This window comes from Mauremys mutica, chromosome 1 (genome assembly GCF_020497125.1).
Source record: "Mauremys mutica isolate MM-2020 ecotype Southern chromosome 1, ASM2049712v1, whole genome shotgun sequence".
Classification (NCBI taxonomy): domain Eukaryota; kingdom Metazoa; phylum Chordata; order Testudines; family Geoemydidae; genus Mauremys; species Mauremys mutica.
The window spans coordinates 84,198,671-84,225,818 of NC_059072.1; the positions used below are offsets into that span (position 1 = coordinate 84,198,671).

A 27,148-nucleotide genomic window follows, 5' to 3' on the forward strand; every position below is an offset into this window, starting at 1 on the left:
CAGGGGCCGTCGGGAGCCAGGCCGCCTCACTACACGGCCCCCCCCTCAAGGCTGGTTCCCGAGCAGCGGGACCAGCCCATTCCACACCCCCCAGCCGAGAGAGGAAGTCCGCGTTCGCATGGTCCTTACCGGCTCTATGGTGGACCGTGAAGGCAAATGGCTGGAGGGCCAGGTACCAGCGCTGCACCCGCATGTTGTGGTCCTTCATCCGGGCCAACCACTGAAGGGCGGAATGGTCGGTGACCAAGGTGAAGGGGACTCCCAGGATGTAATATCGGAGCGCTTCACAAGCCCACTTTACGGCGAGGGCTTCCTTCTCGACCACCGCATAGTTTTTTTCGCGGGGAAACAGCTTCCGGCTAATGTACAGAACCGGATGCTCCTCACCCCCTACGTCTTGGGACAAGACAGCCCCGAGTCCCACTTCTGAGGCGTCGGTCTGTAAGATAAACGGCTGGTTAAAGTCGGGGCTATACAAGACCGGCTCGCTGCAGAGGCACGTCTTAAGAGTCCGAAAGGCCCTGTCGCACTCAGTAGTCCAGTTCACCTGCCGTGGGCTGTCCTTTGTTAGGAGCCCCGTTAAGGGGGCTGTAATCGTCGCAAATTGGGGAATGAACCGCCTATAATAACCAGCCAAGCCTAGAAACTGCCGCACCTGGCGCTTCGTGGTCGGCGGGGGGCAGTTTGCGATGGCCTGGACTTTGCCGATCAGGGGTTTTACCTGCCCATGCCCGATAGCATACCCCAAGTACTTAGTCTCTTGCCAACCGATGCGACATTTTTTCGGGTTGGCGGTTAAGCCGGCCTTCCTCAGGGACCTCAGGACAGCGGCGACTCTCTCCAGGTGATGCTCCCACTGTGGACTGTAGATTACCACGTCGTCGAGGTAGGCGGCGGCATAGTCCTGATGGGGCTGGAGGAGGCGGTCCATTAGGCGCTGAAAGGTGGCCGGGGCCCCGTGGAGGCCGAAGGGCATCCTGGTGAAGTGGTAGAGACCGGAGGGAGTGGCAAAGGCAGTTTTCTCGCGGGAGGCGGGCTCCAGAGGGATCTGCCAATATCCCTTACTTAGGTCTAGGGTGGTGATATAGTGGGCACTCCCCAGGCGGGCCAACAGCTCATCTATCCGGGGCATGGGATAGGCATCGAATTTGGAGATGGCGTTAACGCGTCGGAAGTCGATACAGAAGCGCTGCGAGCCGTCGGGTTTGGGTACCAACACTACCGGGCTGCGCCACTCACTCTGCGACGGCTCTATCACCCCCAAATCCAACATTGCTCGTACCTCCTTCTCTACGACCTGCTTCCTATGGTAGGACAGGGGTCGGGTCGTCCCCCGGATCACCACCCCCGGCTCTGTCTGGATCCGATGGTATACCAGGGAGGTGTGTCCCGGTTGGTCCGTAAAGGTGTGGGGAAAAAGCTCGGAGGAGGCACCGGGTCTGTCGGAGCTGTTCCTCGGTTAAGGTCTCCCCGAGCTGGGGTTCCTCGGTGTCTCCGGGTTGGGGAACCTGGGGCCCCAGTTCCGGTTCTGGCGGGTAGGGGTTAATCAACAGCCCTTCTCGCTCCTTCCAGGGTTTGAGGAGGTTGATGTGGTAGCGTTGGATCTTCTTCTTCTTCCGGTCCGGCTGATTGATTTCATACGTGACCGGGCCCACCTTTCTGACCACCTCATATGGCCCTTGCCACCGGGCCAGGATTTTTGATTCACTGGACGGGAGGAGGAGTAATACCCGGTCCCCGGGTTGGAAGTCCCGAGTCTGGGCGCCTCGGTTATAGGTCTGGGCTTGCGTGTCCTGGGCGGCTTTCAAGTTTTCCCGTGCCAGATCCCCCGCCTGCTTTAGGCGCTCCTGAAGTTGAAGCACATACTGTAAGAGACCCTGGGCCGGGGAGGGAGCCTGTTCCCAGGTTTCTCTCATGAGATCCAAGAGGCCCCGGGGTCGCCGCCCATACAATAATTCGAAGGGGAGAACTTCGTCGACGCCTGGGGGACTTCTCGGATGGCTAGGAGCAGGGGCGGAAGGAGCTGGTCCCACCGGCGAAGGTCCTCTTGGGGAAACCGACGCAGCATCCCTTTCAGCGTCCGGTTAAACCTCTCCACTAATCCATCAGTCTGGGGATGGTAGACAGAGGTGCGGAGTTGCTTGACCCCCAGGATTTCGCAAACTTGTTTGAGCAGCCGGGACGTGAAATTGGTCCCTTGGTCCGTGAGGAGCTCCCGGGGTAGGCCGACCCTGGCGAAGACCTTCACCAGTTCCATGGCAATGGTGCGGGCTGAGATGTTCCGAAGAGGAATGGCTTCGGGGAACCTGGTGGCATAGTCCATCATCACCAAAATATATTGGAACCCCGCGCTGCTCTTCGGGAGGGGCCCCACCAGGTCCACGGCCACGCGTTCAAAGGGGGTTTCCATTAAAGGCATCGGTATCAACGGTGCCTTAGGGGTCCGGGCAGGGGCGGCCAACTGGCAGTCCGGACACGAATTGCAATAGTCCTTTACTTCTTGGTACACCCCGGGCCAAAAAAAACGCCCCAGGATCCGGGCCAGCGTCTTGTCGTGCCCGAGGTGCCCAGCCGCTGGGACATCGTGGGCCAGCTTCATGACCGCCCGGCGGTGACACCGCGGCACGAGAAGCTGTGTCCGGATCTCCCCGGTGCGGGGGTCTTTCTCCACGCGGTAAAGGCGCTCTTGTTGTAGCTCAAAGTGCGGCCACTGCGCCGCTCGCTGGGGGTCGAGAATAGCCCCATCTACGGAGGCCAGCTGCTCGTAGATCTGTTTAAAGATGGGGTCGGCCCGTTGGTCCCGGCAAAAGTCTGTGGGTGTCGAGGGATCCCCTCTTCCCCCTCGGGGAGGGTCTTCACGTCCTCCCGTGGAACTGGTAGGGACGGGGGTCTCCCCTTCTAATGCCGGCGTGGCCTGCGGGCTACCCTCGAGGTGGCGGCGTAATACAGTGGTGAAGTCGGGCCAGTCCCGACCCAGGATCACCGGGTACGCCAGCCGGGGTGCAAGCCCCACTTTCATCCGCCGGGTGATCCCATCAATGGTCAATTGGGTCTGGGCGCTGGGGTAGGCTCGTATATCTCCGTGGATACACTGCAGTGGAATCTTCTCGAGGTGACCGTCCGCCGGCGGGCCTAAGTCCTGGCAGACCAGCGTTTGGCCACAGCCTGAGTCAAGGAGGGCCACCGCCTGGCGTCCCTCAATGACCACGGGCACGGTGATCTTGGCCACTTGCGGACGTCGGGCACGGCCTTCCCCTGAGTAGACTTGGCCAAATGCACACTCCATTTCAGGGCAATCCCGCTGCAAATGGCCGTAGTTTCCGCAGGAGAAGCAGGGCCCCAAGGTGGCTCGCTCCGTCCGCGCCCGGGGCCCGGGGTCACCACCGGGGGGTTTCCGGCTGTACTCTCTGGCTGTGGGCGCCGGGGTCCGTGTGGGTCTCCCGGAGGGCACGGCCACCCGGGCCCGGCCCTCTACGCTACGGGAGGGAACACTTATGGCTGCCCGTGGGGGCGGCCCCCTCTTTTCCGGGTTGGGGCGCTCCGTCCGGACCGGGACAGCCCGGCCAGTTGACCCCGACGGGGTCTCAGCCGCGAGGAAGTCCTCCATTAAGGCAACGGCCGCGGACACCGTCGTCGGCCTGTGGCGTAGGACCCAGGATCTTCCCCTCGGCGGAAGTACATGGGCAAATTGTTCCAATACAACCTGTTCCATCAGCTCTTCCGGTGTCCGGCGTTCGGGCTGTAGCCACTTTTTGCAGGTCTCCCGTAATTCCTGAGCCACCATCCTCGGCCGGGCCCCCGGGGGATAGGACAGACTCCTAAAGCGTTGTCGGTAGGTCTCGGGGCTCACGTCTAGTGCGTCCAGAATAGCGGCCTTCACTAAGTTGTAGTCCTGGGCCGCTTCCACCGACAGACCTCGGTAGATCGTCTGGGCAGTCCCCGTTAAGTATGGGGCCAGGATGGTGGCCCACTGTTCCTGGTTCCAGCCCGCGACGACAGCCACCCTCTCAAAGGTGACGAGAAAAGCCTCCGGATCATCCTCGGGCCCCATCTTCGTCAACCGAATTGGGGGGTTGGGTCGCGGGGCTCCTGCGGTGCCCCCGGGTAGGGGTTCCCCCGGTCGGGCTAGAGCCGCTGCAAGCTGCTGAACACATTTCTGCTGGAAATCCTGGTGTTGGGTAACCAGGTCCGTAATCAGCTGCCGTTGTTGGACCCCCAGCTGCTCTACGAGTTGCTGCTGCTGCAGCTGGTGGGCGGCCTGGTGCTCCTGTTGGTGTCGCGCCTGGGCCGCCTGCTGTCGTTCCTGGCTCTCAGTGATGAGGGTCAGGCGCTGGGATAGGTCCATCTCTCTTGCGGGAGATCTCTCTCCCGTCGCCCCCTTTTCACCGGTGTCTAGAGTTCGTGCCCACATTCTGGGCAAAAGGGTCCTCAGAGAAGGCACCACGTGTAATAGTCCGAGGTAGGGGCCGTGCCGTCTCAGGGGCTCAGGTCCTTGTCCCAGGGGCTGAGCCAACAAGAGTCAGTAAGTCCCAGCCCTAGGTCAGGGTGGGGCAGCACACCAGAATCCAGGGAGCTCAGATCCCACTACAGGGCTGAGCAGCAGTCTACGTCTGTAAAACCCAAGCCCTAGCTCAGGGCAGGCAGCACACAGGAGGCAGGGCTCAGACCCTCAGGCAGGGGCTGAGCACACAAAGTCACTAGTTTAAGCCCCAGCCCTCAGTCAGGGCGGGGCAGCAAAACAGCAGTTCTAGCTCAGGTCCTTAAAGCAGGAGCTGAGCAATAATCATAGTTCAGGGCTCAGGTCCTTAAAGCAGAGGCTGAGCAGTAATCATAGTTCAGGGCTCAGGTCCTTAAAGCAGGAGCTGAGCAGTAATCATAGTTCAGGGCTCAGGTCCTTAAAGCAGGAGCTGAGCAGTAATCAAGTCAAGAAGCCCCAAGCCCTCAATCAGGGCGGGGCACCAAACACAGCAGTTCTAGGCTCAGCTCCTCACAGCAGGGGCTGAGCAACAATAAGAGTTCAGGGCACAGGTCTGTGCAGCAGGGGCTGAGCCAGCAAGAGTCAGTAAGTCCCACCCCTAGGTCAGGGTGGGGCAACAAACAATAGTCCCAGGGGCTCAGGTCCTTGTCCCAGGGGCTGAGCCAACAAGAGTCAGTAAGTCCCAGCCCTAGGTCAGGGTGGGGCAACAAACAATAGTTCAAGGCTCAGGTCCTGGTCTCAGGAGCAGAGCAGCGGCATCAGTCTCAGGAAGCTCAGGTAAGGGCAGGCTTCTCTGCCTGAGTGCTGGCAGGAGGGGGAGTCTGCCACCCGTGAGTGGGGTGGCAGGGGGGACACAGGCCCACCCACTCCACTGTGTCCCAGCCCGGGGCCCTAACAGCGGCGTGGATCCGCTACAGTCAGTGGGGATCCTGGCCGCAACACACTGACATGGGCACATCCGTGCCCTCAGCCGGACAGGGTTCGGCTACCCCCGGGCTGCATTCCATCTCCCCCTCCTCGGGTACCTGCTCGTCGCTGGGCTCGGCAGCGGGGTCCCACACCATGGGTTCCTCAGCGTGGTGAAGGCGGTCTAGGTCGGGCTGCTCCTCCGGACTCGGGTCAGGGGGCCGCTCGGGCCGCTCCTCGGGGTACCGGGCTCGGGGCAAGCTCGGCCAGTCCACCTCGGGGTACCTGGCTCGAGGGAGGCTCGGTCGGTCCGCGTCAGGATACCTGGCTCGAGGGAGGCTTGGTCCATCCACGTCCGGGTACCTGGCTCGGGGCAGGCTCGGTCCAGCAGGAGCCCGATCAGGAGCGTCTGTCCTCTCCGGCTGCTGGGCTCCAACTGAGTGCTGAGGCCGGGCTTTTGTACTTCCTGTCCCGCCCCTTGACTTCCGGGGGGCAGGAACAGGCGGCAGTGGCTCCGCCCACTGAGGTGGCTCCGCCCGCTGAGGTGGCTCCGCCCACTGAGGCGGCTGTTCTGGTTCCTCTCGCTCAGGGGCCGTCGGGAGCCAGGCCGCCTCACTACACCCTCCCAAAGTCTAAGCCAGGGGTTCTCACAACTAATTGTTTGGTGGCCTCATACCAGAGAATCTGGAGCCAGGGACAGGAACTGCATGGCTGGAGCCAGGAATCAGAGCCCACTGCTGCGCAGCTGGAACCAGGGGCCGGAGGCTGAAGTCCAGCAGCTGGAGGCCAGAGCCGGGGTGTATGTGTGTGTCAGTAACTGCTGCGCCGCAGTCAGAGCCTGGGGCTGCATAGCCAGGTTCCTGAAGTCCTGCCGCTGGAGCCTGCCGCCCAAACCTCCTCCCTACAATGTGGGTCAAGAACTCACCTTGTTCCTGCAGCATTGTGCCCCACCTCTCTCCAGAGGTGGTGTAGGGTGGTGCAATGAGGAGCAACATGGAGAGAGTGGGAGGGGCCAATGTTTCCCCCCCCCGCACCGCCCAGGAGGCTGTTGTGGCTGCATGAAAAGCCCTTGGTGGCTGCATGTGGCCACGATGGCCGCATTTGGTCTAAACAGTCAGGCTTTGTGTTGGGAATTCCGCAACAGCAGCAGGGAGGGAAAGGATGGAATCCATACCCAAACCTGCAGCCAGGCAACAGAGATACAGTGCATAATTTCTATGGCCACTGAACAGTGACTACAGCCCCTTCTAACTCCTATGAAAGGGTGCAGTGAGACTGGATCAGCATAAGCACCAATCTAGTGGTCTTTTACCTGCCTTGCCCCAATAGGCTCTTTTGTGTCAGGCTATTTGAAACTGAGGCCTGGTCTACACTACAGAGTTAGGACGACATAAAGCCGTCGTAAGACGTAAGGTAAACGTTGCTTCCACCGACATAAATCGCCGGCTACACTGACCTCATAACTCCACCTTTGCAAGCAATGTAGCCCTTAGGTGGAGGTAGCCAGGGTGGCAGCGTGTCTGTGTAGACAATGTGTTACTTTGCCTGTTTTTGGCTGTCAACCCCATGCAGGGCTCAAAGCTGGAGACACCCCTACCCTCTCTGGGGCTGACAGTCTCAGCTGTCAGCCCCACATGAGGCTCACAGCTGGAGCCCCCCGCCCCAGGGCAGGAGTGGGGACTCCAGCTGTCAGTGCCCCACATCGTTAAGTTGGTGGAAGTATTTCTGGTGAAGACACACACCACTGACAGAGGGGGCATAGTGTGGACAGGAAACAGGGCCGGCTCCAGACCCCAGCGCGCCAAGCACGCACTTGGGGCAGCATTAGGGCGGCAGGCAGCTCCGGCGGACCTTCCACAGTCATGCCTGTGGGAGGTCCACCGGAGCCGCGGGACCAGCGGACCTCCCGCAGGCATGACTGCGGAGGGTTTGCTGGTCCCGCGGCTCGGGTGGACCTCCCGCAGGCATGACTGCGGAAGGTCCGCTGGAGCCGCCTGCCGCCCTGCCAGCGCACCCTCCGCAGGCAAGTCTGCAAGAGGTCCCCCGGAGCCGCGGGACCGGCAGCGCGCCCCCTGCAGCATGCCGCCCTGCTTGGGGCGGCCAAATTCCTAGAGCCACCCCGACAGGAAGCACCACAGTAAGTACTGCGATCACTGTATGTCAGTTTCACTTAGGTTGACTTAATTTTGTAGTGTGCACTCATATGTCTGGCTGCTTCATCTATGCACCCTCTGTCCCTGCTCCTCACAGACACAACCCTACTAAAGGGAGGACCTTGAATGAACCCCCTATGACTGTGTGAATTTTACCATCAGTGAACAGGAATACCTTCCTCACCCTACTGCATAGACCTCATACCTTTGTTATCATGCACCGCCGTTCTCTGGTGACAACTCGCACTTAGAGCTGATGCTTTCCTATTGTGTCCAGCACTTTTCTCAAAGGAGCTGAAGCGCCTGTCTGTACTTGCTGCATAGAGTCTATCTAAAGATATAAACAGCACTATAACTAAAGAGCTTTACTAAAAGAAATGTGGCTTGACTGACAGTAACAACAAAGCTACTGCTCTGATTTACTGTGAAAGCAAGTGGAGAATATAATGGGATCTAAATAAAGAAAAACGTAAAGGAACTTTTTATCTGAGGTACAGCTTAACCAAAAAAGCTCTTCCAACTGCTACAGGGAAAAACAAATAATAATACAGGAAATGGCCTTTAACAGTAAGGTCTTGTCTGCACAAGAAACTTGCGCTAGTTAAGCTAAAATCAGTTTTTAATTTGATTTAGCTTAACTGGTGCAAACCCCTGTGTAGACACTTCTTATACTGATTTAAACCTGATTTAGAAGATTCCTTACCAGATTAAGCTAAGTCAATGCAAGACAGGCTTAAATTAATTTGAGTATCCACACAGAGGTTTCCACTGCTTTAACTAAATCAATTTAAAAATACACCTTTAATTAAACTTTTAATATAAACAAGGCCTAAGTGAGGTGTCTATAAAAAAATAAACATTCACATTAGAAAGCTAGCCTAAACAGGCTTCAAAAGACACAACTCACTAATGGGGGCTTAGGTCAGTCACATTATTTACCCCGAATTGCCAACCCTACATGTTCAAAAAATCATGAGTCAAGACCCCAAAATCATGAGACTGGCTTAAAAATCATGACTTTTAAAAAAAAAATAGGTAATAAATTTGGGGTTCTTTTTATTTGTCTTCTGGTTTCTGAGTCTTTAAGGTGCACTTGCTTCATTTTTTTTCAAGCTTTTCTCTGTAACCATGAGGGCTAGAAACTTACTTTTTTAAAAACTGAAAGCTGAGCTCTCATACAATCTGTGGATTCCAGAAGCTAGGGTTTTAAGGGAAAAAAACACTGTAATTGCAAGATTTGTGGTAAAATTACGAGAGTTGGCAACGCTGAAAGAGAATCAGCATTTGATCACTTCATTTTTGAAAGGCCTGACTTGTGTGTGTTTAAATTTTCAGCCTTAATCACATTTATATAGATTGTGCTTTATATTTTCAGATACATACTTTGCTTTAAAAAAATAGAACCATGGCGTGGTTGGCGTGGAATTGAAGAACTTATCTTCTCTTTGCGTGCACTTTCTTTTTCTTGGTGTGGAGTGAAAGCACATGTAATCATTTCTCTCTGCATGATCTCTCTTTCTCTCTGTTTATCTATTCTTGCTTTCAATTTTTTTGTTCTCTGTTCTTCTTGCCATTCTTTAGGAGAAAGTTTCATCAAAAAATCTTCATAATATAAACTCTCCATGAGAAGGAATTCGGCATTTGCAATTTCACTACAAAAATATGTTAGAATATACAGTTAATATACAAGCAAATATAAAAAAATGTGAAGTTTAAATTATATCAACTTAAAATGACATTATCTTAGTCACATATTACACTGGCATTTTTCAAAATATCAGTTACTGAGAAACCCTCTCATATCTGGGTCAGGAGGTGACTTCAAAGTTCCTCCTTAGCATATGGGCTCATACTTATTATAGATAGTATGGTGCAGAACTAAAAAGGTATGTTGAACTGTTGACAGCCTTTCAGTGAAACACTAAACACAAGTTCTTTCTGCTGATCTCTCAGGAAAGTGAATGAGAAATTTCTTACCTGATCCTTTTCTTTCTGCTAGCCATCTCTCTCCCCATTTATCCCTAATGGGTTAATGTCCCCCCACTCCAAGTGTTGTTTCTGGATACTGCAGGACTAAGCACCACCCTTCAGGTCAGGCCACCAAGCCATTAGAAGAGATCTTCCAGAGCAAAAGAAACACTCCAGCAACTGATTTATTAGTATTTAGAGAACTTCCTGATATATTATAAAATTATAAAAAGGGGTAAAAAGCAAGGGTGATGTCATGGTAAGGATCTAGTACAGACCACCTAACCAGGAAGAAGAGGTGCCTGAGGCTTTTTTTTTAAACAACTAACAAAATCATCCAAAGCACTGGACTTGGTGGTCATGGGGGACTTCAACTACCCAGACATCTGTTGGGAAAATAACAGAGCAGGGCACAGATTATCCAATACATTTTTGGAATGTATTGGAGACAATTTTTTATTTCAGAAGATGGAGACAGCTATTAGGGGAGAGACTGTTCTAGATTTGATATTGACAAATAAGGAGGACCTGATTGAGAATTTGAAAGTGGAAGGTAGCTTGGGTGACAGTGATCATAAAATGATAGAGTTCATGATTCTAAGGAATGGTCAGAGGGAGAACAGCAAAATAAAGACAATGGATTTCAAGAAGGAAGACTTTAGCATCCTCAGGGAGTTGGTAGGTAAGATCCCATGGGAAGCAAGTCTAAGGGGAAAAACAGTAGAAGACAGTTGGCAGCTTTTTAAAGAGACATTATTAAGGGCACAAAAGCAAACTATCCCACTGTATAGAAAAGATAAGAAGTATGGCAAGAGATCGCCCTGGCTTACCCAGGCTTCAATGATCTAAAAATAAAAAAAGAGTCCTACAAAAAGTGGAAACTAGGTCAAATTACAAAGGATGATGTCAAGGTTCCTTCCTCACTCTAAACTCTAGGGTACAGATGTGGGGACCTGCATGAGAACCTCTAAGCTTAACTACCAGATTAGATCTGGTTTTGCTGCCACCACCCAAATTATTTATGAGCCATTTGGGAAACTCTGTCTACCTCCCCCGCAGAATATCTCCCTCCCAACTATAACCCTTCCCTGGGTAGCCTTGAGAGACTTTGCCACCAATTTCCTGGTGAACACCGATCCAAACCCTTGGATCTTAAAACAAGGAGAAATTAACCATCCCCTTTCCTTTCCCCCACCAATTCCTGGTGAGTCCAGATCCAACCCCCTTGGATCTTAAAACAAGGAAAAATCAATCAGGTTCTTAAAAAGAAAGAAAGAAAGAAAGAAAGAAAGAAAGAAAGAAAGAAAGGTAAAAATCATCTCTGTAAAATCAGGATGGAAAATAACTTTACAGGATAATCAGATTCAAAGAACCCAGAGAAACCCCCTCTAGCCTTAGGTTCAAAGTTACAGCAAACAGAGGTAAACTCTCTAGAAAAAGGAACATTTATAAGTTGAGAAAACAAAGATAAACCTAACACACCTTGCCTGGCTGTTACTTACAAGTTTGAAATATGAGAGACTTGTCCAGAAAGATTTGGAGACCATGGATTGATGTCCGGTTCCTCTTAGTCCCAAGAGCGAACAACCCCCAAAACAAAGAGCACAAACAAATGCCTTCTCCCCTCAAGATTTGAAAGTATCTTGTCCCCTTATTGGTCCTTTGGGTCAGGTGTCAGCCAGGTTACCTGAGCTTCTTAACCCTTTACAGGTAAAAGGATTTTAGTGTCTCTGGCCAGGAGGGATTTTATAGTATTGTACACAGGAGGGCTGTTCCCTTCCCTTTATAGTTATGACAGATGAATATAAACAAATAACACAAGCATGTAGGGACAAAATTAGAAAGGCCCAGGCATAAAACGAGATCAAACTAGCTAGAGACATAAAGGGTAACAAGAAAACATTCTACAAATACATTAGAAGCAAGAGGAAGCCCAAGGACAGGATAGGCCCGTTACTCAATGGGGAGTGGGAGGGGAAATAATATCAGAAAATGTGGAAATGGCAGAGGTGCTTAATGACTTATTTGTTTCGGTTTTCATCAAGAAAGTTGGTGGTGATTGGACATCTAACGTAGTCAATGCCAATGAAAATGAGGTAGGATCAGAAGAGGCTAAAACCCTCTATTTATCCTTTTGTCAGCACTCTCTGATATTTACTGTGAAGGTTCCTGAAACTGACGGCGGGAAGCCAACACAAATGTATCCTCCTCAAGATCCACTCAACCCAAGTCCATAAGATGATCACCTGCAAACTCAATCATGTGAAGCATGGATAGCGTGTGAAGCAGAAAGTGACGTGCACACTAAAATACACAATTGTACGTATGTACAGATCCAAAGAAGAAAGAACACACTAACACTTAAGAAAACGAAAAACACAGGAGCGAAGGCACTACAAGACTGAGCGTGCTGTACTGTAAACAAAAGATGGTGGCCTTCCGGCTATTACCAGCCAAGGAGGACACTATATATGATGTCACTCCTAGGATGTCCCATATGAGTAAAAGCTTGGCAGGACTGCTCTTCATGACACTGCCATCTCTGACGTCACATTTTTCCTGATTTTATCGGCAGTTAGATTATTTATTTATTTAAAAAAGTTTTGAAAGCACAGTCAGGATTTTACCCGTAGCAGCTGACCAACAAAACACTGCCTTAGGAGGCTGATAGCAGGCTTATTTGTAGAAATCCTAATTTTACCAGTGCAACTATCATTTTTTCTCAGCCCTGGCCTCCTGCCTGTCAATAATGAACAATTAGTGAAGGGTAAGGGCAGGATAGAGTAAGGGAATTTGTGTAGCCAGATGTGTATATTTTGTCATATTTGAACGAAAATGTCTATATTTAGAGAGAATCTTCTTTTCCTATATCTCCTTTATTTATCAACCAATTTTGATAAAATTTGAAATGGAATCAGTTTTTTCTTTTTTAGAGGCCCCTCATATTGCGAGGCCCTAAACTGTAGTTTAGTTAGTTTATGTCTTAATCCGGCACTGTCTGAAGACCTTGGCATTTTGGATCGAATGAGATGAACAGGGTACAAGTGGCATGTGTTCTCCATATATGCTTGAGATATATCTTTAGATCACTAGAAATGCCCATTTGGCACAACTTTCCAAAGGAGTGCTAAAGGTTAGAACAAAACGATGGAAGAACTATGACCAAGGAATTGTGGAAAGAGAAATTTATCTTGACCAGAAAGATTTCTGGAGCTATAAGAACAGTGGTGGGTAACCTGCAGGCTGCACCAGCATGTCAGGGTAATCCGCTGGTGGGCCGCGAGACTGTTTGTTTATGCTGACCGTACGCAGGCATGGCCGCCTGCAGCTCCCAGTGGCTACGGTTCACCGTTCCCGGCCACTGGGAGCTGCGGGGAGCAACAGCCAGCACATCCCTGCAGCCCGTGCTGCTTCCCCCAGCTCCCATTGGCCAGAAACGGCAAACCATGGCCACTGCGAGCTGCGGGTGGCCATGCTTGAGGACAGTCAATGTAAAAAAACCGTCTTGCAGCCTGCCAGTGGATTACCTTGACAGACCGCAGGTCACCCACCACTGTATAAGAATATCCTTTTCCTCAACATCAGCGGTGTGGTTTTCATACAGAGGAACCAATTAAAAAACCCGCTTTTCTGAGGTAATGGTGACTAGAAAGGCCAGCCCTTGGCTTGTCTAACCTGTCATTCTGATTAATCTTGGCATCTGATAATACCCAAATAGAGAAGCCAATGTACCTCCCTACAGAATGCCACTATGGCCAATACTCATGTTTCTATGGTGCTTACACCTCTACCCTGATATAATGCTGTCCTCAGGAGCCAAAAAATCTTATCGCGTTATAGGTGAAACCGCGTTATATCAAACTTGCTGTGATCCACCGGAGTGTGCAGCCCCGCCCCCCCGGAGCACTGCTTTACCGTGTTATATCCAAATTCATGTTATATCGGGCCGCGTTATATCAGGGTAGAGGTGTAGTTGTATGACTCCAACCAACCATCCTGGAGAAACTCTAGTATAGCTGAGATTACCAGAACTTTGTGATTGTCATTATATTTGTATTACAGTAGCATCTACAGATCAGGGACCCACTGTACTGGGTACAATACAAACATTTTTCCTCTTTCCCCTCAAATCAGAAACTTAAATTTGTCCACATCAATGAATGAGATTTCCTGGTTGTATTTTTAAATTTTTGTTATGCATGCATGGTTACCGCTGGCTGTTTACAGGGTGGAAGTAACATGCTATTCATCCTGGCGTGGGGACCACACAACCAAGAGAGGTCTGGCTAAAAATACCTCACTGTGGAAGTAGCTTGACTGAGATCCCTGGGCGTCTGCACCCAAGTGAGTAGTGTAAGGACAAACTAGGACCACTTGGCCTTTACTCAGTAAACAGGAGTCATTTTAACATGAGAATGGATTTCTCACTTTCCCCTTTATCATCCCATGAAGGTTCAGCTTCCTGGGGAGTGGAATCCTCAGATGTCTCTCTTCTTGTAAAGTTCTCTCAAAAAGCTTTACAATGTGAAATGAAGAACTATATAAAACTAAATTATACTGAAGTATTCTGACATGTAGTTTCATCTTCCAGCTTTTATCAGTCAGCTATACAAAATGACTAATATTTTGACTGATTTAAAATGAAGCACTGAGGGACAAATTCATCCCTACTGTAACTCCACAAAAGTGAATGGTATTATGTTAATGATAGGTTATTTAACAGTAACTAAATCCCCATATATTATTCTGTGTACAGATCTCAACTCTGATGAGCTACCTGGATGCCAGCCATTGTTAAAAAGAACAATGAACCCATTCTCAGTTTTTGTTTCAGACAATTTTCACACTAAAACCTAAAGTTTACATAGTAAGTGAAAAACATTCACAAACTAGATCCAGGGCAGACTGTCCTTTTTACCATCTTAACAGCTTTGCTAGCAACACTATGTCCCCACCCTCAAACTTGTGCATGTACCAAGCTGAGAGAATCTCTAATATTATCCTTATACTTAAGCGTGCGCACACACACACACTCTCTACTAAATACACAGTTCACACAAATAAAATACTAAAAAAAAACACCACACCACACACACACACACACACACACACACACACACACACACACACACACACACACACACACACACACACACACACACACACACACACACACACACACACACACACACACACACACACAGAAATCCAATCTAGCAAAATAGCACCTGACATTGGGATGGCAGAGAACACCCTCACTCCTCACAGACCTGACCAGGTCAAATCCTGACACTGCCTACTGCCTCTTTGCAAGCCTACAGGTCTCCCAGCTCTCCACTTGTCCCCACTATCATCTTTGGTTATTGGTTTAAAGGAGTTTGGTCTGTCAGAATGAAGATACAGTACCATACTATGTACTGCTGTAAAACAGGTCTGTGAAACTGTCTGCTGCACTTAACTCACTTCATGGGGATCAACGGGTGTCGGGGACAGGCCCAAACTGCACCTACAGAACAGCTCAGTGTGGCAGTGGGTGAACCTCAAAGATTAGTTCCCCCCAGAGTGTTCTTCAGAAGAGAAGAATCTGTGCCACTGTTACCATAAAAAGAGGAGCACATTTGTAACATAAAAGTCTCACCTTTTAATAGCGAAGAGTTCATTAATAGCAGACTTTACATCTGCTGCCATTTCCATTTTAGATTTTGTTTCTTGGGCTGCACTAAAAAGTAACATGGAAATATTACAAAGATGTAGGTGTGCAGTTTTCGGTAGATCAAAAATTAAAACAAACATTAACTGTAATAGCGATTCTAACATTTTAAGGGCATCTGCAGAACTTCGGTCGTTTTCTTTCAGAAATTCCTCAAACGCAATTGTATCGTCTTCTAGCTTTGCTTCAGCAGAGCTGGCCTCTTTCTCGGCTTGCATTGCTAATTTTTCCAGCTTCTTTATAGTTTGTTTTTTCACTTTTACTGCGTACTAGGAAAAGAGAGTGGGGAAATGTTATGTACAAAATGTTGTCCAAATGTATTTTGCATTTGTATTTCATCATTTCAGGGAGCAAAGTAAACTCAGCAAGACGTGCTCAGAGAGATACAAATAGTTGCCCTAATTCAGACAAGGATATACAGCATGAATTAGTGTCCAAAATACATTATTTCGATGCTAAGTTTACAGATTTAAACACAGTGTCAAGAAATACAAAACCAAGAATCCGATAGTTATATTTTTCACTCACACTACATATACCAAGCCTGACTCTCTGTTTTCCTAAGGCCACTTTATGCTGTTTTGGCAACAGAACGAGACCTTAGAGGTAACAGAGCTTTCCCGAGGGACTATCCTCAGTGTAAGGGTGTTCCTCGGGCAGTACAGAGCTGGCAAAATGACTCTGTGCTGGTCCCCAGCCCAGGGGACAGCGCTGCAGTCCTGCTGGAGGCATGCAGCCTGAACGTAAGTTAAAAGTTAATGGTATGGAAAAACCTGCACTGTTGTCTGTGATATATCTGATCTTCAGATATACTGAGAATTTCTGTCTCCAGGGATATCAATTTGGCAAAACTTCTAAGTAAGGCCTGACTTGTCACTGAATTGGTAATTGTAGAAAAAAAGCAACCCATCCATACACTTTTATTATGATGAATGTGAGCCTTACTCAACTTTTTTTACCAAATTCAGGGCCAAGTCCTTTAAATACTTAAATATGCGAGTTAGTTTTACTCACACGAGTAGTTCCAGTGACTTAGATGACATTGAGTAGTCTTACTGTGTTTGCAAGGTTAGACATGCAGACTAGCGTAGAACCTCAGGTCAAGGTGCCTCTTACCATCACAAAAATTCAGACTTGGACATAAACAGAAATATTCTAATCTAGTTACTTGCACTATTTTTATTTCACCTAGTGTGCTTTTATAACTACATTTTTCAGAAAACACCAGCCATAAAAACAACAACATTTTAGGGTACCTGCAGCAGAAACAACTCCTTCTGTTCCTTGATATAATCTGTTAAAGACTGTTTGTCACTTTGGCAACCTTTTAAGAAAATTTAAATGTTGTTAAAATTAATCTGATGATGTTACTATTATTCCTCCAAATTCCATGGTACAAGATCCCATAAATTACATTTGCATTCAAAGATTTACAATACATTTTATATCTTATTTAGTTTGATAAGCAAAAAATGACATCATAAGAAGTCTTATTGGGATTAGTTTCAAAGAATTAATTGATTAGACTTTCCAGTGCTCTAATGTTGAAAACAGCACATTACATAAAGGAACAGCTTTTTGCAGCAGACTAATTCTTAGTACAGTGGTCCCCAAACTGTGGAGCGTGCTCCCCCCAGGGGGCACAGAGGAACATTGGGGGTGGGGATGTGGCAGAGCCCAGGTCAGCTCTCAAAGGGGATGGGGAGGGAGTGCCACTTAGCCCCACTCTGCCCCCAGCCCAGCTCCAACCCAGCCACAGCTGCACTCTGCCCCCTGCTCCGCCCCCAGCCCAGCTCTGCCCTCATTCCCTCTCTGCCCCCAGCCCAGCTCCGCCTCTAGCCCCATCCCCAGTTCAGCCCCCAGATCTGCCTTCAGCCCAATCTCCTCTGCTGAGGAAGCCATAGCTGTGCAGAAATGGAAGTGGAGGGGAGGGGACACAAACAGATTCCATTGCTGGTAAGGGGGAGGGGAAGTTTGGGCACCACTGTATTCGTAACAGACTGTGGTGGTGGTGGTGAGATGGGGATGCAAACATCTGCACTTTCTTCAAAATTTGGATGCAAGAATCCTGAAAACTGACCTGCATGCCCAACAGTCAGATCCTGCAACCAAATCCCTTTGCCTATAAGGAGCTCCACTGAAATCAGTGGGGTTCTATGCAGGTGCAGGGGTCCAGTTACAGGGATCCAGTTACAGAATCTGGTCCTAAATGACAGTTGTATGATAGATGAAAATCAACGTCAAAGTAAGCAACTCTGACATGTGTATAACAAAATGTAAAGCTAAAAGAGTGTACTCACATTTTGCAAAAGTAAGAGCCCAGTTGGGACCAGAAGTAATATACCCTTTATCTATTGTAGCCCGGGTCTCTCTTTCAATGACTGAGTCCATCTTTTTCACAGAGTCTCGAGACTTTGCTCGTGATGAAAATGTGCTCTTTTCATGGACCTTCAAATTCTGTTGAGCGATTTTATCCTGCATTTACAGATTTTCAGACAAGTGTGTTTATTAATAACACTATGAGCTCTTCGGGTAGGGACTTACCTTTCTGTAAAATACCATACATCTACGGCACTGTATAAATAATAACTCAGGGCCCTGTTCTGCCACCCATATTCCATTTATTACCAAGTCCTGTAAAGATTTATGCATTGTTTAACTTTACTACTATGAGTTGCTCCATTGATTTCAATGGAACCACTCATGGTGGTAAAGTCTAGCACATGTGTAAGTCTGCAGGCCTGTGGCCTTAGTCTGCAAGTAGTCCCATTGGTCTTAATGGCACTACAATACAGGTAGAGGCATGGGCGCCAACTTATATGGGCTCCTGGGGCTTTAGCCCCAGGAATATTCACAGACAGGGGCTCTGCTCCAGCAATATTTGGAGCTAGGTTTCTCCTCTGCACTGCCGGCAGCCCAGAGCCCTTTAAATCCCAGCTGCGGCCGGGAGTCAGAGGGCTCTGGGCTGCCCGCTGCGGCGGGGAGCTCAGAGCCTTTTAAATCCCAGCCGCGGCCGGGAATCAGAGGGGTCTGGGCTGCCTGCAACCGCGGGGAGCCCAGAGCCTTTTAAATCCCAGCCGCGGCCGGGAATCAGAGGGCTCTGGGCTGCCCGCTGCGGCGGGGAGCTCAGAGCCTTTTAAATCCCAGCCGCGGCCGGGAATCAGAGGGCTCTGGGCTCCCCGCCGCAGCGGGCAGCCCAGAGCCCTCTGATTCCCGGCCGCGGCTGGGATTTAAAAGGCTCTGAGCTCCCCGCCGCAGCGGGCAGATTTGAACATCTCAAAATTCAGGAGTGCTCAAGCTCGGTTTGGGCAGCTTTTACTTCATTTCTCCCAAATCAGTTTCCCCTGCAAGGTGCCAACTGAAGGTGTTGGAGAACAGAGAGATTGGGTGGCCTCCTAATGCCTGGAAAAGAGACAAAGGCCGGAGGAGGGAGTGTCAGTGCCTGTGCGGACTTCTGGGAAGCGCATGGTGTGGAAGGGGATGCTGGGATGCTTTGGATCAACTCCATACAAAGCCAGTCAGGACTCTGGGGGAGCCTCCTCTCTCGGAGCATACTGTCTCCAGGGCAAGAAGCTTACACCTTCCTGGGTCTGACCTCAGAGCATTCAGCATGCCCTTCCACCTCATGCACTTTCCAAAGTGAGTCTGCCCAGGCTGGTCCTGGGGCAACCAGAGGGCCCTGCACCCCAACTCCGCAGTCAGATGTGACTCTCAGCCAGTCAGTAAAACAGAAGGTTTATTAGATGTCAGGAACACAGTTTAAACAGAGCTTGTTGGTACAGAAAACAGAACCCCTCTGTCAGGTCCATCTTGAAGGGTGGGGAGCCCAGAACCAAGTTCTGGGTCTCTCCCCATTTCCCCAGCCAGCTCCAAACTGACACTCCCTCCTCTGGCCTCTGTGTCTCTTCCGGACAAGGAGGCCACCTGATCTCTTTGTCCCCAACACCTTCAGTTGGCATCTTGCAGGGGAAACTGAGGCACCCACACAGTATTCAGAGAAAATATTAAGAACATTCCCACTTCATCACAACAGGTGCAACAAAATATAATACTGTATATTGAAGTAGGCAAGTGCTGCTTCTGACTTTCCACTTTTAATTGACCCTTGTAATCTTGTGGCACTGACGCGTTGTAGCTTCATTTTATATCGGCTTACAGGGCGGGAGCGGGGGGGCACCACCATTTTGGGCCCCACCAAAAATTATACAAACCTGCCGCCTATGGGTAGAGGAAGATACTCAGTGTGAGTAAGGGTGGTAGAATCTGGCCCTTAGCTTGCACACAGTAATGGCCCTAAATATATAAGCACTCTTTCCGTTTGCTGAAACAGTTCAGAAGAACAGAGTGTCTATGAATATTCATACACATATAGTTGTATTAGATATATAAATTAAGATGCTATGTGAATTCATCTTTAAAGTACATTGCATAAAAGTCACTAAAAGAATAAGCTTTCATAAATTTCTTTAAGTTATTTAATTTATTTATTATTAGAAACATAGAAATTAGAGATGAAGAACTGGTCATTTCACCAGTGCAAGATTACACACTACAGTACATATATTATGTAGTATGTACTCCTAACAAGTCTTTTGACCTTTGATTAGAATGTTATATAGCTAATACACAGTAAAACACAAGAGTTGTGTGTGTGTGTGTGTGTGTGTGTGTGTGTGTGTGTGTGTGTGTGTGTGTGTGTGAGAAAGAGAGAGAGAGAGAGAGTGTGTGTTTCTTTATTTTCTGTGTTAGCTATTTAGGGTCAGCTTTTGGGTTTGGATTTTTTAAATCTTTTGAAGCCCTCATATTCTTAAGAACAGCCAGAGAAGGTTATAAGGTCTAGCTGAGAAGCAATTAAAGTACCATCTGTTGCTGGGAGTTAAACAGCTTGAACTATAATTCTATGCTGGGCAGACCACTGGCAGCCAGGACATCACAAAAGCCCTGATTCAACAAGATACTTAAGCACGTAAGTACTCCCATTGACTTCACTGAGGGCATGTCTACACTGCGCACAGGTCTAACTAAAGGGGTGTGAACAGCAGTGTGCAACAAAGTGCTGCACTGTAACACCCCGTGTGGACTCTGCAAATACAAACTTATAGGTCCCAAGTTCACACTAATGCAGGAAGTTTGCACCTGCAGTGTCCACACAGGGCAGTTACAGCCCAGCACTGTGGTGCACACTGCTATGTGCACCCCTTTAGTCCAAACTGCAGGGCAGTATAGACATGCCTTGAGACATGCAAAAACACGATCTAAACTGAAGCGTCCCTAACCTCTATTTTCCAGAAGCTGGGAATGGGTGACAGGGATGGATCACTTGATGATTACCTGTTCTGTTCATTCCCTCTGAAGCACCTGGCCTTGGCCACTGTCAGAAGACAGGATCCTGGGCTAGATGGACCATTGGTCTGATCCAGTATGGTTGTTCTTATGACTACTCATATGTTTAAAGTTAGGCACATGCTTAAGTTCCTTGCTGAATTGGGATCTAAATCAGTAGGGAACTGGGGGACCTACAAAAAAATTGAACGAGACAACTTGGCAATGATGGGTGGCTTTGGAATGCTGGCCTGAGGGAGAATGTTTCATTTTCTATTCTGCTGGGTCTGAAGCATGCAAAGTTTCTGGGCACAATGGGAAGGGGGCACAGAGTTCCATCATTTTTACTTTTGTGAAGTTATGACAAAAATATTTTACACCGAGAAAGTAAGTTTTACACAAAACCTAACTGACCTGAAATAATGTGAAGTCCAAGAGCGTATAACAAATTTGCATTTGTTCTCTGGATTGGTTCCAGAAATTTAGAAACAAGTTCAGTTAAATCAAGGCAATTTCTGAATTCAGATGAGCTCAAAGGCTGTGGTCAGCCCTGAAGGGTCAGTGACCTACAATACCTTTGCAGTTAGGACACAAGCTTAAAAGTACCATTCAACAAAACTCACTAACAAAAAACAATTCTCAGGACTCCCATAGTCTCTTCCTGTATGAGTGAACCTCCAATCATTTTGCAAATATTAATAAATTTAGCCATACAATAAAACAGTATGGGAAGAAAGTATTATGAATCCCATTTTACAGATGAGGAAACTGAGGCACAGAGCTATTATGTGACTTACTCAAAGTCAGGACTACAACTCAGAATACTTTACCCTGAGTTCTGTGCCTTACCCACTAAACCATACTTCAGCTCTTAGGCTGAACGTTCTAGAAATATGCTACTAGATGACTATATCTGGGGCAGCCTGATTTTTCCACTCTTTTGAAAGCATGTACTTCCTTTGAGAAACTACTGCAGGAATATTACATATACACATCCAGCATCAGCTAAAAGATATTTAAAATGCAGTATTTACCACCATAAAAGTTTGTAACACATTGTACTAAACTGGGGAGGTGGGGGTATTTATCTGCAGACTTTTCACCACTTTGTTTTGTTTGATGAAATGAGTTCCTTTCCCCCTAAACAGGGGAACTTGACAGTTATAGGTAAAGTACCTTAAATTAATAACATACATAGACTTAGCATGGGCTCTGACAATTAAACCTGACACAAACACATACCTCTTTTTTGGCCCTACACTCAATGTCTCTGTAAAGAAATGGCTTGCAGTCCACAATTGTAAAAGGAGTCTTCTTTTGATTATCAGTGTCATAGTCTATAAAAGATGAAAGGGAAAAAATAATATTCTGACACCTTTTTAAAAAACCACCATGTAAAATTCAGTCCAAAAAGCTGTTTTAGTGGAACATTAAGCTTGTGATTCAAACTCAGGAAATTAAAAGTGTGTGTTACTTTGGCACCCTTCATTCTATCCTCTCCCGTATACATAATTCATAAGTGCTGTACTGCGAATGTCACCCTTCGAGCACAACAAGCCCCTTCTTGTAGTTGTTAAGCATTACACAAAATTCACATATGGTATTTATTTGTTTATTTTTTTAATCAAAACATTTTTTTACCAAAACTAACGCCCTGAAGTCTAGGCGTCTGGGACTGGGACGGTGGAAATAAGTCTTCTGATGCCATCCCTACTTTCTGAAATTCCTTCGGGAACTGCTGAAATAGACAAAATGGAAAAAAAGCATTAGCATTAGAATATTAAATCTGGTAAAGACTTGAGGCCAACTTGTCTTTTGGTTTATGCATAGAGACAAATTGAGTAGTAAGGCACATAATTAAATACAAACATGCACAAACACAGGTTTGGGTTTTATGCACATACATGGGTGTACTTGCAAGTTTTCTGTGAGCACAATATGAAGATCTGTTGAACACTGGACCCAAAATATCTGTGGAATAATTGAAGCAGTTTTAGCAGTACATACCACTGTGGGGTCTCTCATCAATTTCTATTTTAATGCATAAAATAGTGTCACCCGAGACTACCAGAATATCCAGCGAGAACTCCTGGAACAGCTCAGGGACATAGGATAGGATTCACAAGTTACTCAGCTGCCTAAACCCCACACTTAGGTGCCTAAATCATAAGCACCTAAATCCCAGGTTTGGCTCCACTGAGATTCACAAAACTCCCACCCCTACTCTGTAGGGGCCTAACCTCCTGTGGCACCTATGTTTCTGCCTCTGAGCATGAGCACTGCTGCCTCACTCTAAGTGTCCAGGTGCCTATCTCCCGCCTAAGCCCCAGAGTGATTCACTAACCACATTTGCCCATCTATCTTGTGTGAGGGGCCCAAGCTGGTAGGTGTGTTCAGATGCTGCCTACCAGCTCAGGTCACATTCAAAATCCAGCCAGAGGAGAAAGTGATGGTGCTGCCACCAGGGGCGGCTCTACCTTTTTGGCCGCCCCAAGCAGTCATGCGCGGGAGGCGCCCCGGAGCCGCGGGAGCAGCGGACCTCCCACGGGCATGACTGCGGAGGGTCCGCTGGTCGCGCGGCTCGGCTGGACCTCCCGCAGCTGCAGACACTTCGCAGGTCCGGCGGCTCCGCTTGAGCTGCCGCAGTCATGCCTGCAGGAGGTCCAGCCGAGCCACGGGACCAGCGAACCGTCCGCAGTCATGCCTGCGGGAGGTCCACTGGAGCCGCGGGACGAGCGCCCCCTCCACAGTCATGCCTGCGGCAGGTCCGGTCGTCCAGGTCCGCCGGCCCAGCCTGCCGCCCCCCCGGGAAAGGGCCGCCCCACGCGCGTGCTTGCCACGCTGGGGTCTGGAGCCGGCCCTGGCTGCCACCACCCACTCTCTAACTTTTGGCTCAGTGGCTAGAGAACTCACCCAGGGTGCGGGAGACCCATATTCAACTCTCCCCTCTGCCTGAGGGAAAGAAAGTGTTTAAATGCGGGGGGAGGGTTTCCCATCTCTCAAGAGACTATTCTAATCACTGAGCTATTGGATAATCTGAAATGGAACTCCCTCAATCTCTCGTGCTGAAGCAATTTCCCTGTGGATAAACAGAGTCACTGGAGCAGCAGGACAGAACCATGTGGGTGCCCTAACCACTAGGCTACAGAATTAGTCTGTCTCTCTCTGGTCCAATCTAGAGTGGAACAGCTTCTACAGGAGAGATTTAGGGAGCCCCCATCAGAATATCCCAGAGTTCAATGGTTGGACCACTCTCCTGAGAAATGGGAGACCCCTTTTCCAATCCTTTCCCCTCATCAGACAGACAAGGAAATTGAACCTGGGTCACCTGGGTTAGAGTGCTCTAACCACTGGGCTAAAAGTTATAAAGCAGGCAGCAGCAGCAGCACCTCCTCATCTAGCCATTTGTGTGTAGTTAGGCACCTGCCTAACTCATTCTCACAAGAAAATGCCTTAAAAAGCCGCCTGACTCCAGGAGAGGGGTTCCCTGTTTATGAATTGCTAACAAAGATAGGTGCCCAAGTCCTAGCAGCAGGGAGGCGCCTACCTCTGAGAGAGCGGGTTAGGGCTTTGCAGTGCCGTAACAAGGGCGAGGCCAGTGAGGCACTTGCCTTGGGTGCGCAAAGCAGAGGGGCGCAGCTCTGCCGCAATCAGCGGGGCTTCAGCAGCAGCTCTACTGCTGCCACTTCTTCGGCAGCAATTTGGCGGCGGGTCCCTGAGTTCCTGTCAGAGGGAAGGACTTGCTGCCTAATTGCCACCACCGCTTCATTCATTCTTCGGCAGCAATTCGGCAGCAGGTCCTTCCCTCCGACAAGGACTCAGGGACTTGCTGCTGAATTGCTGCCAAAGAATGAATGAAACGGTGGCGGCAATTCGGTGGCAGATCCTTCCCTCCAGGGACTCAGGGACCTGCCGCCGAAGAGCCTGGAGCCAGCCCTTGCCTCGAGTGCAAAAATTCCTTGTTATAGCTCTGGGGCTTTGCACACACCCCTGTTGTTGGCAACTCCCATTGGCTAGCTTAGCCAGCTTCCTACTAAGTATGCTGGCTTTTCTGGATCACAGTCTAAAGCACCTATCTCTGTCCATTTATTGTATAGGGAGCCTAGGGAGCCTAGGTGCCTAACTCAGGTTTTGTGAACCACAATCTTGTTCCTGTGATTTTCTAGGCACCTAAAAGATAGGCCTTATGACCCTGAGCATCATAATGCCCAAACTCCTTTGTGAATCTAGCCCACACTCCTTTAATCCTCAACCAACCCAACAGCTAATCCACCCTCTGCTTTAAGGGGGAAAATGGTTACATCATCTCCATCATTGCCCCGGCTCACCAGTGGGGAGCATGATGCCACATCATTAAAGATTTCCAAACAATGTCAATTACTAAAGAATTTAAACTACCTTCAAAATATTTGTTCCTACCTCACAGTTTGTCTGATCTGAAGAAGAGGTTAGCTCAATAAGGCACATCCAAGAAGCCTAGCACACCTGCCACTTTTTGTTTATATACACAAAAATGTGTTGATATTATATTTTAATCTACATGTTACAAGAAAAATATTGACAAACTGGAGGGATTCTAGAGAAGAGCAACAAAAATACTCAGGGTAATGAAGAGATCATTGTATGTAAAAAATTAAAAGAACGAAGCAATGACTAAACAGGAGAATGCAACTGTAGTCTACAAATATTTTATGGGCATACACATTAAGGAAGAAATGAGGTACTGTAATATATAGGAGTCTGCCTAAAAGTGAAAGGTTGAAACAAAGGAATGGAAAATTTAGGATGAATACCAAGAAAATCTTCCTCTCGGTGAGATGAGTTAGGCTGTGAAACAGTATCCCTGGGAAAGCTGTGAAAGCCTAATTATTCTGGGCTTCTAAAAGTACACTGGACAAAGCATTAGTGTACAGGTAGTATGGAACAATCCTGCATTATCAGGGAGATGGGATGGATGATCTAATAAGTCTTGTGCACCTCTAAGGTTTGAGAATGTTGTAGAATCCTGGAAGATGGTTGGCTGGCAAGAAGGTACATTTATATTGACCTACCAACAGCACAAGGAGAACATGGGGAAAGATTTCAAACTTAAGTCCTTAAAGTTAGATTTTGGCACTGAAATAAAAATTGCCCAATTTCCAGGGTTGTTGAGCACCTGCAGAGCTCCAATTGACCTTAGTGGAATTTGTAAGTGCTCAATTCTTCTGGAAATAAGGCCACTTTCATTTAGGTCTAAATATGGAATTAGAAACCTAACTTTAGACACCTAGGTTAGAAGATTTTGTCCACAGCATTGTATTGTTCTCTTTTCTTTGAAGAGAGAACACCTAAAATGTTCATTTTGTGAGTAAAAATTCCTACTAAAACTCTCCTGTCTCCAGCTCTATAGGGGCAGTAAAATCTAACATTTATTTTTAATCTTGGTGGAAATCAGATAAATGATAAATTCCCTAACCAAGTTTGGCAAGAGGCATCCGGCACACATGGGGCTGGATTCCTGTGATTCTGGGCAGGTCAGGAACTTTAAGGGTGAACATTCCAAATTAGGAACCAAAACATTCCAGGCGCCTCAGTCTAACTGTAACATGAAAATAAGCAGATGATATCTGCATTTCCATTCCCACCACAAAGCAGGATTAACCGGCCACTTGGGGGATTTGCCTAACAAGGGGAAATCTCCGTCTGGCACAGAGCCAGTATAGGACATGTGGCCAGAACCACACTTCCACTCTAGCAAACCCCAACCGGCAGCTCGGCCCCACTGGGAATATTACAAGCCAGTACCATTTGCAGGAGTCCTTCTGGCGGATCTCTAACTTGCAATAGAGGAACCCCTACCCAACTCCACGCTTGAGAGAGCACAGAGACACACAAGCACTCAAGTATCAGAGGGGTAGCTGTGTTAGTCTGGATCTGTAAAAGCGGCAAAGAGTTCTGTGGCACCAACAAATGTATTAGAGCAGGAGCTTTCATGGGTGAATACCCACTTCATGGGATGCATGGCAAGCACATCCTGTGCAGTGCCATTAACAATCCTCAAACCACCTAAGCCAACCCCACCCCCATCCTCATCTGGGCCCAGCAGAGCCCAGCCACTCCTGAGGGCTCGCCCCAGGCTTGCTGACAACAACGGGGGTGAAGTTAGTCTCGCCCCTCTGCAGTTACGCGCCTCGGAGAGAACAGGGACGTGTAGCCAGCGTTGGGCTGGGAGCCTGGGAGAGGGGCAGCAGCAAGCTGGCCCCAGGCTTCTACATCGGCCGGGTTGGCCCCCTTGCCCCTCCCAGGAGAAGGGGGAAGCTCCCGCCGCAAACCTCAGCTCCCCCCTCCCCCAGCCTAGACACACACACGCCCCCCCCCAGCCGCTGCTCCCTCACCGGGCGAGGGGGCCAGGAGGGGCGCGGCCGAGCACGGGGGCAGCCGCACGGACGGGGACGGGGTCCTGCCTGGAGACTGTTGAGCCAGCGCCGCGCGGGCCCGCTCCAGCCTGGGCGCAGAACGAGAAACGCCCCTCCCCCCCGTGCCTCAGTTTCCCTCCCCCTCCGCGCTCGTCCCAAGCCCCGGGGGCCAGGAGGAGCCCGCGCGCCCTCTAGCCGGCGGCAGCCCTTGCAAAAG

The 27,148-nt window shown here is 48.9% G+C and overlaps 1 protein-coding gene across 6 annotated transcripts in view; it reads right to left on the reverse strand.

The window, feature by feature from the left end:
- CCDC38 (coiled-coil domain containing 38) overlaps positions 1 to 26,994 on the reverse strand; it is a 52,836-nt gene extending 25,842 nt beyond the window's left edge. The window contains exons 1-8 of one of the 6 annotated variants that reach the window (XM_044981305.1): positions 26,911 to 26,994; positions 22,178 to 22,507; positions 21,779 to 21,873; positions 17,515 to 17,689; positions 16,471 to 16,538; positions 15,143 to 15,483; positions 8,920 to 9,188; positions 7,742 to 7,867 (exon numbers count right to left, since the gene is read on the reverse strand). In XM_044981305.1, the coding sequence (XP_044837240.1) occupies positions 7,742 to 7,867; positions 8,920 to 9,188; positions 15,143 to 15,483; positions 16,471 to 16,538; positions 17,515 to 17,689; positions 21,779 to 21,873; positions 22,178 to 22,244 (1,141 nt within the window). In that variant the 5' untranslated portion in view covers positions 22,245 to 22,507; positions 26,911 to 26,994. Of the gene's footprint in view, positions 1 to 7,741; positions 7,868 to 8,919; positions 9,189 to 15,142; positions 15,484 to 16,470; positions 16,539 to 17,514; positions 17,690 to 21,778; positions 21,874 to 22,177; positions 22,915 to 26,910 lie in introns of those variants that run through there. The other 5 variants (XM_044981314.1, XM_044981298.1, XM_044981322.1 and 2 more) reach the window with 5 other exon arrangements.
- Positions 26,995 to 27,148: the final 154 nt, after the last annotated feature.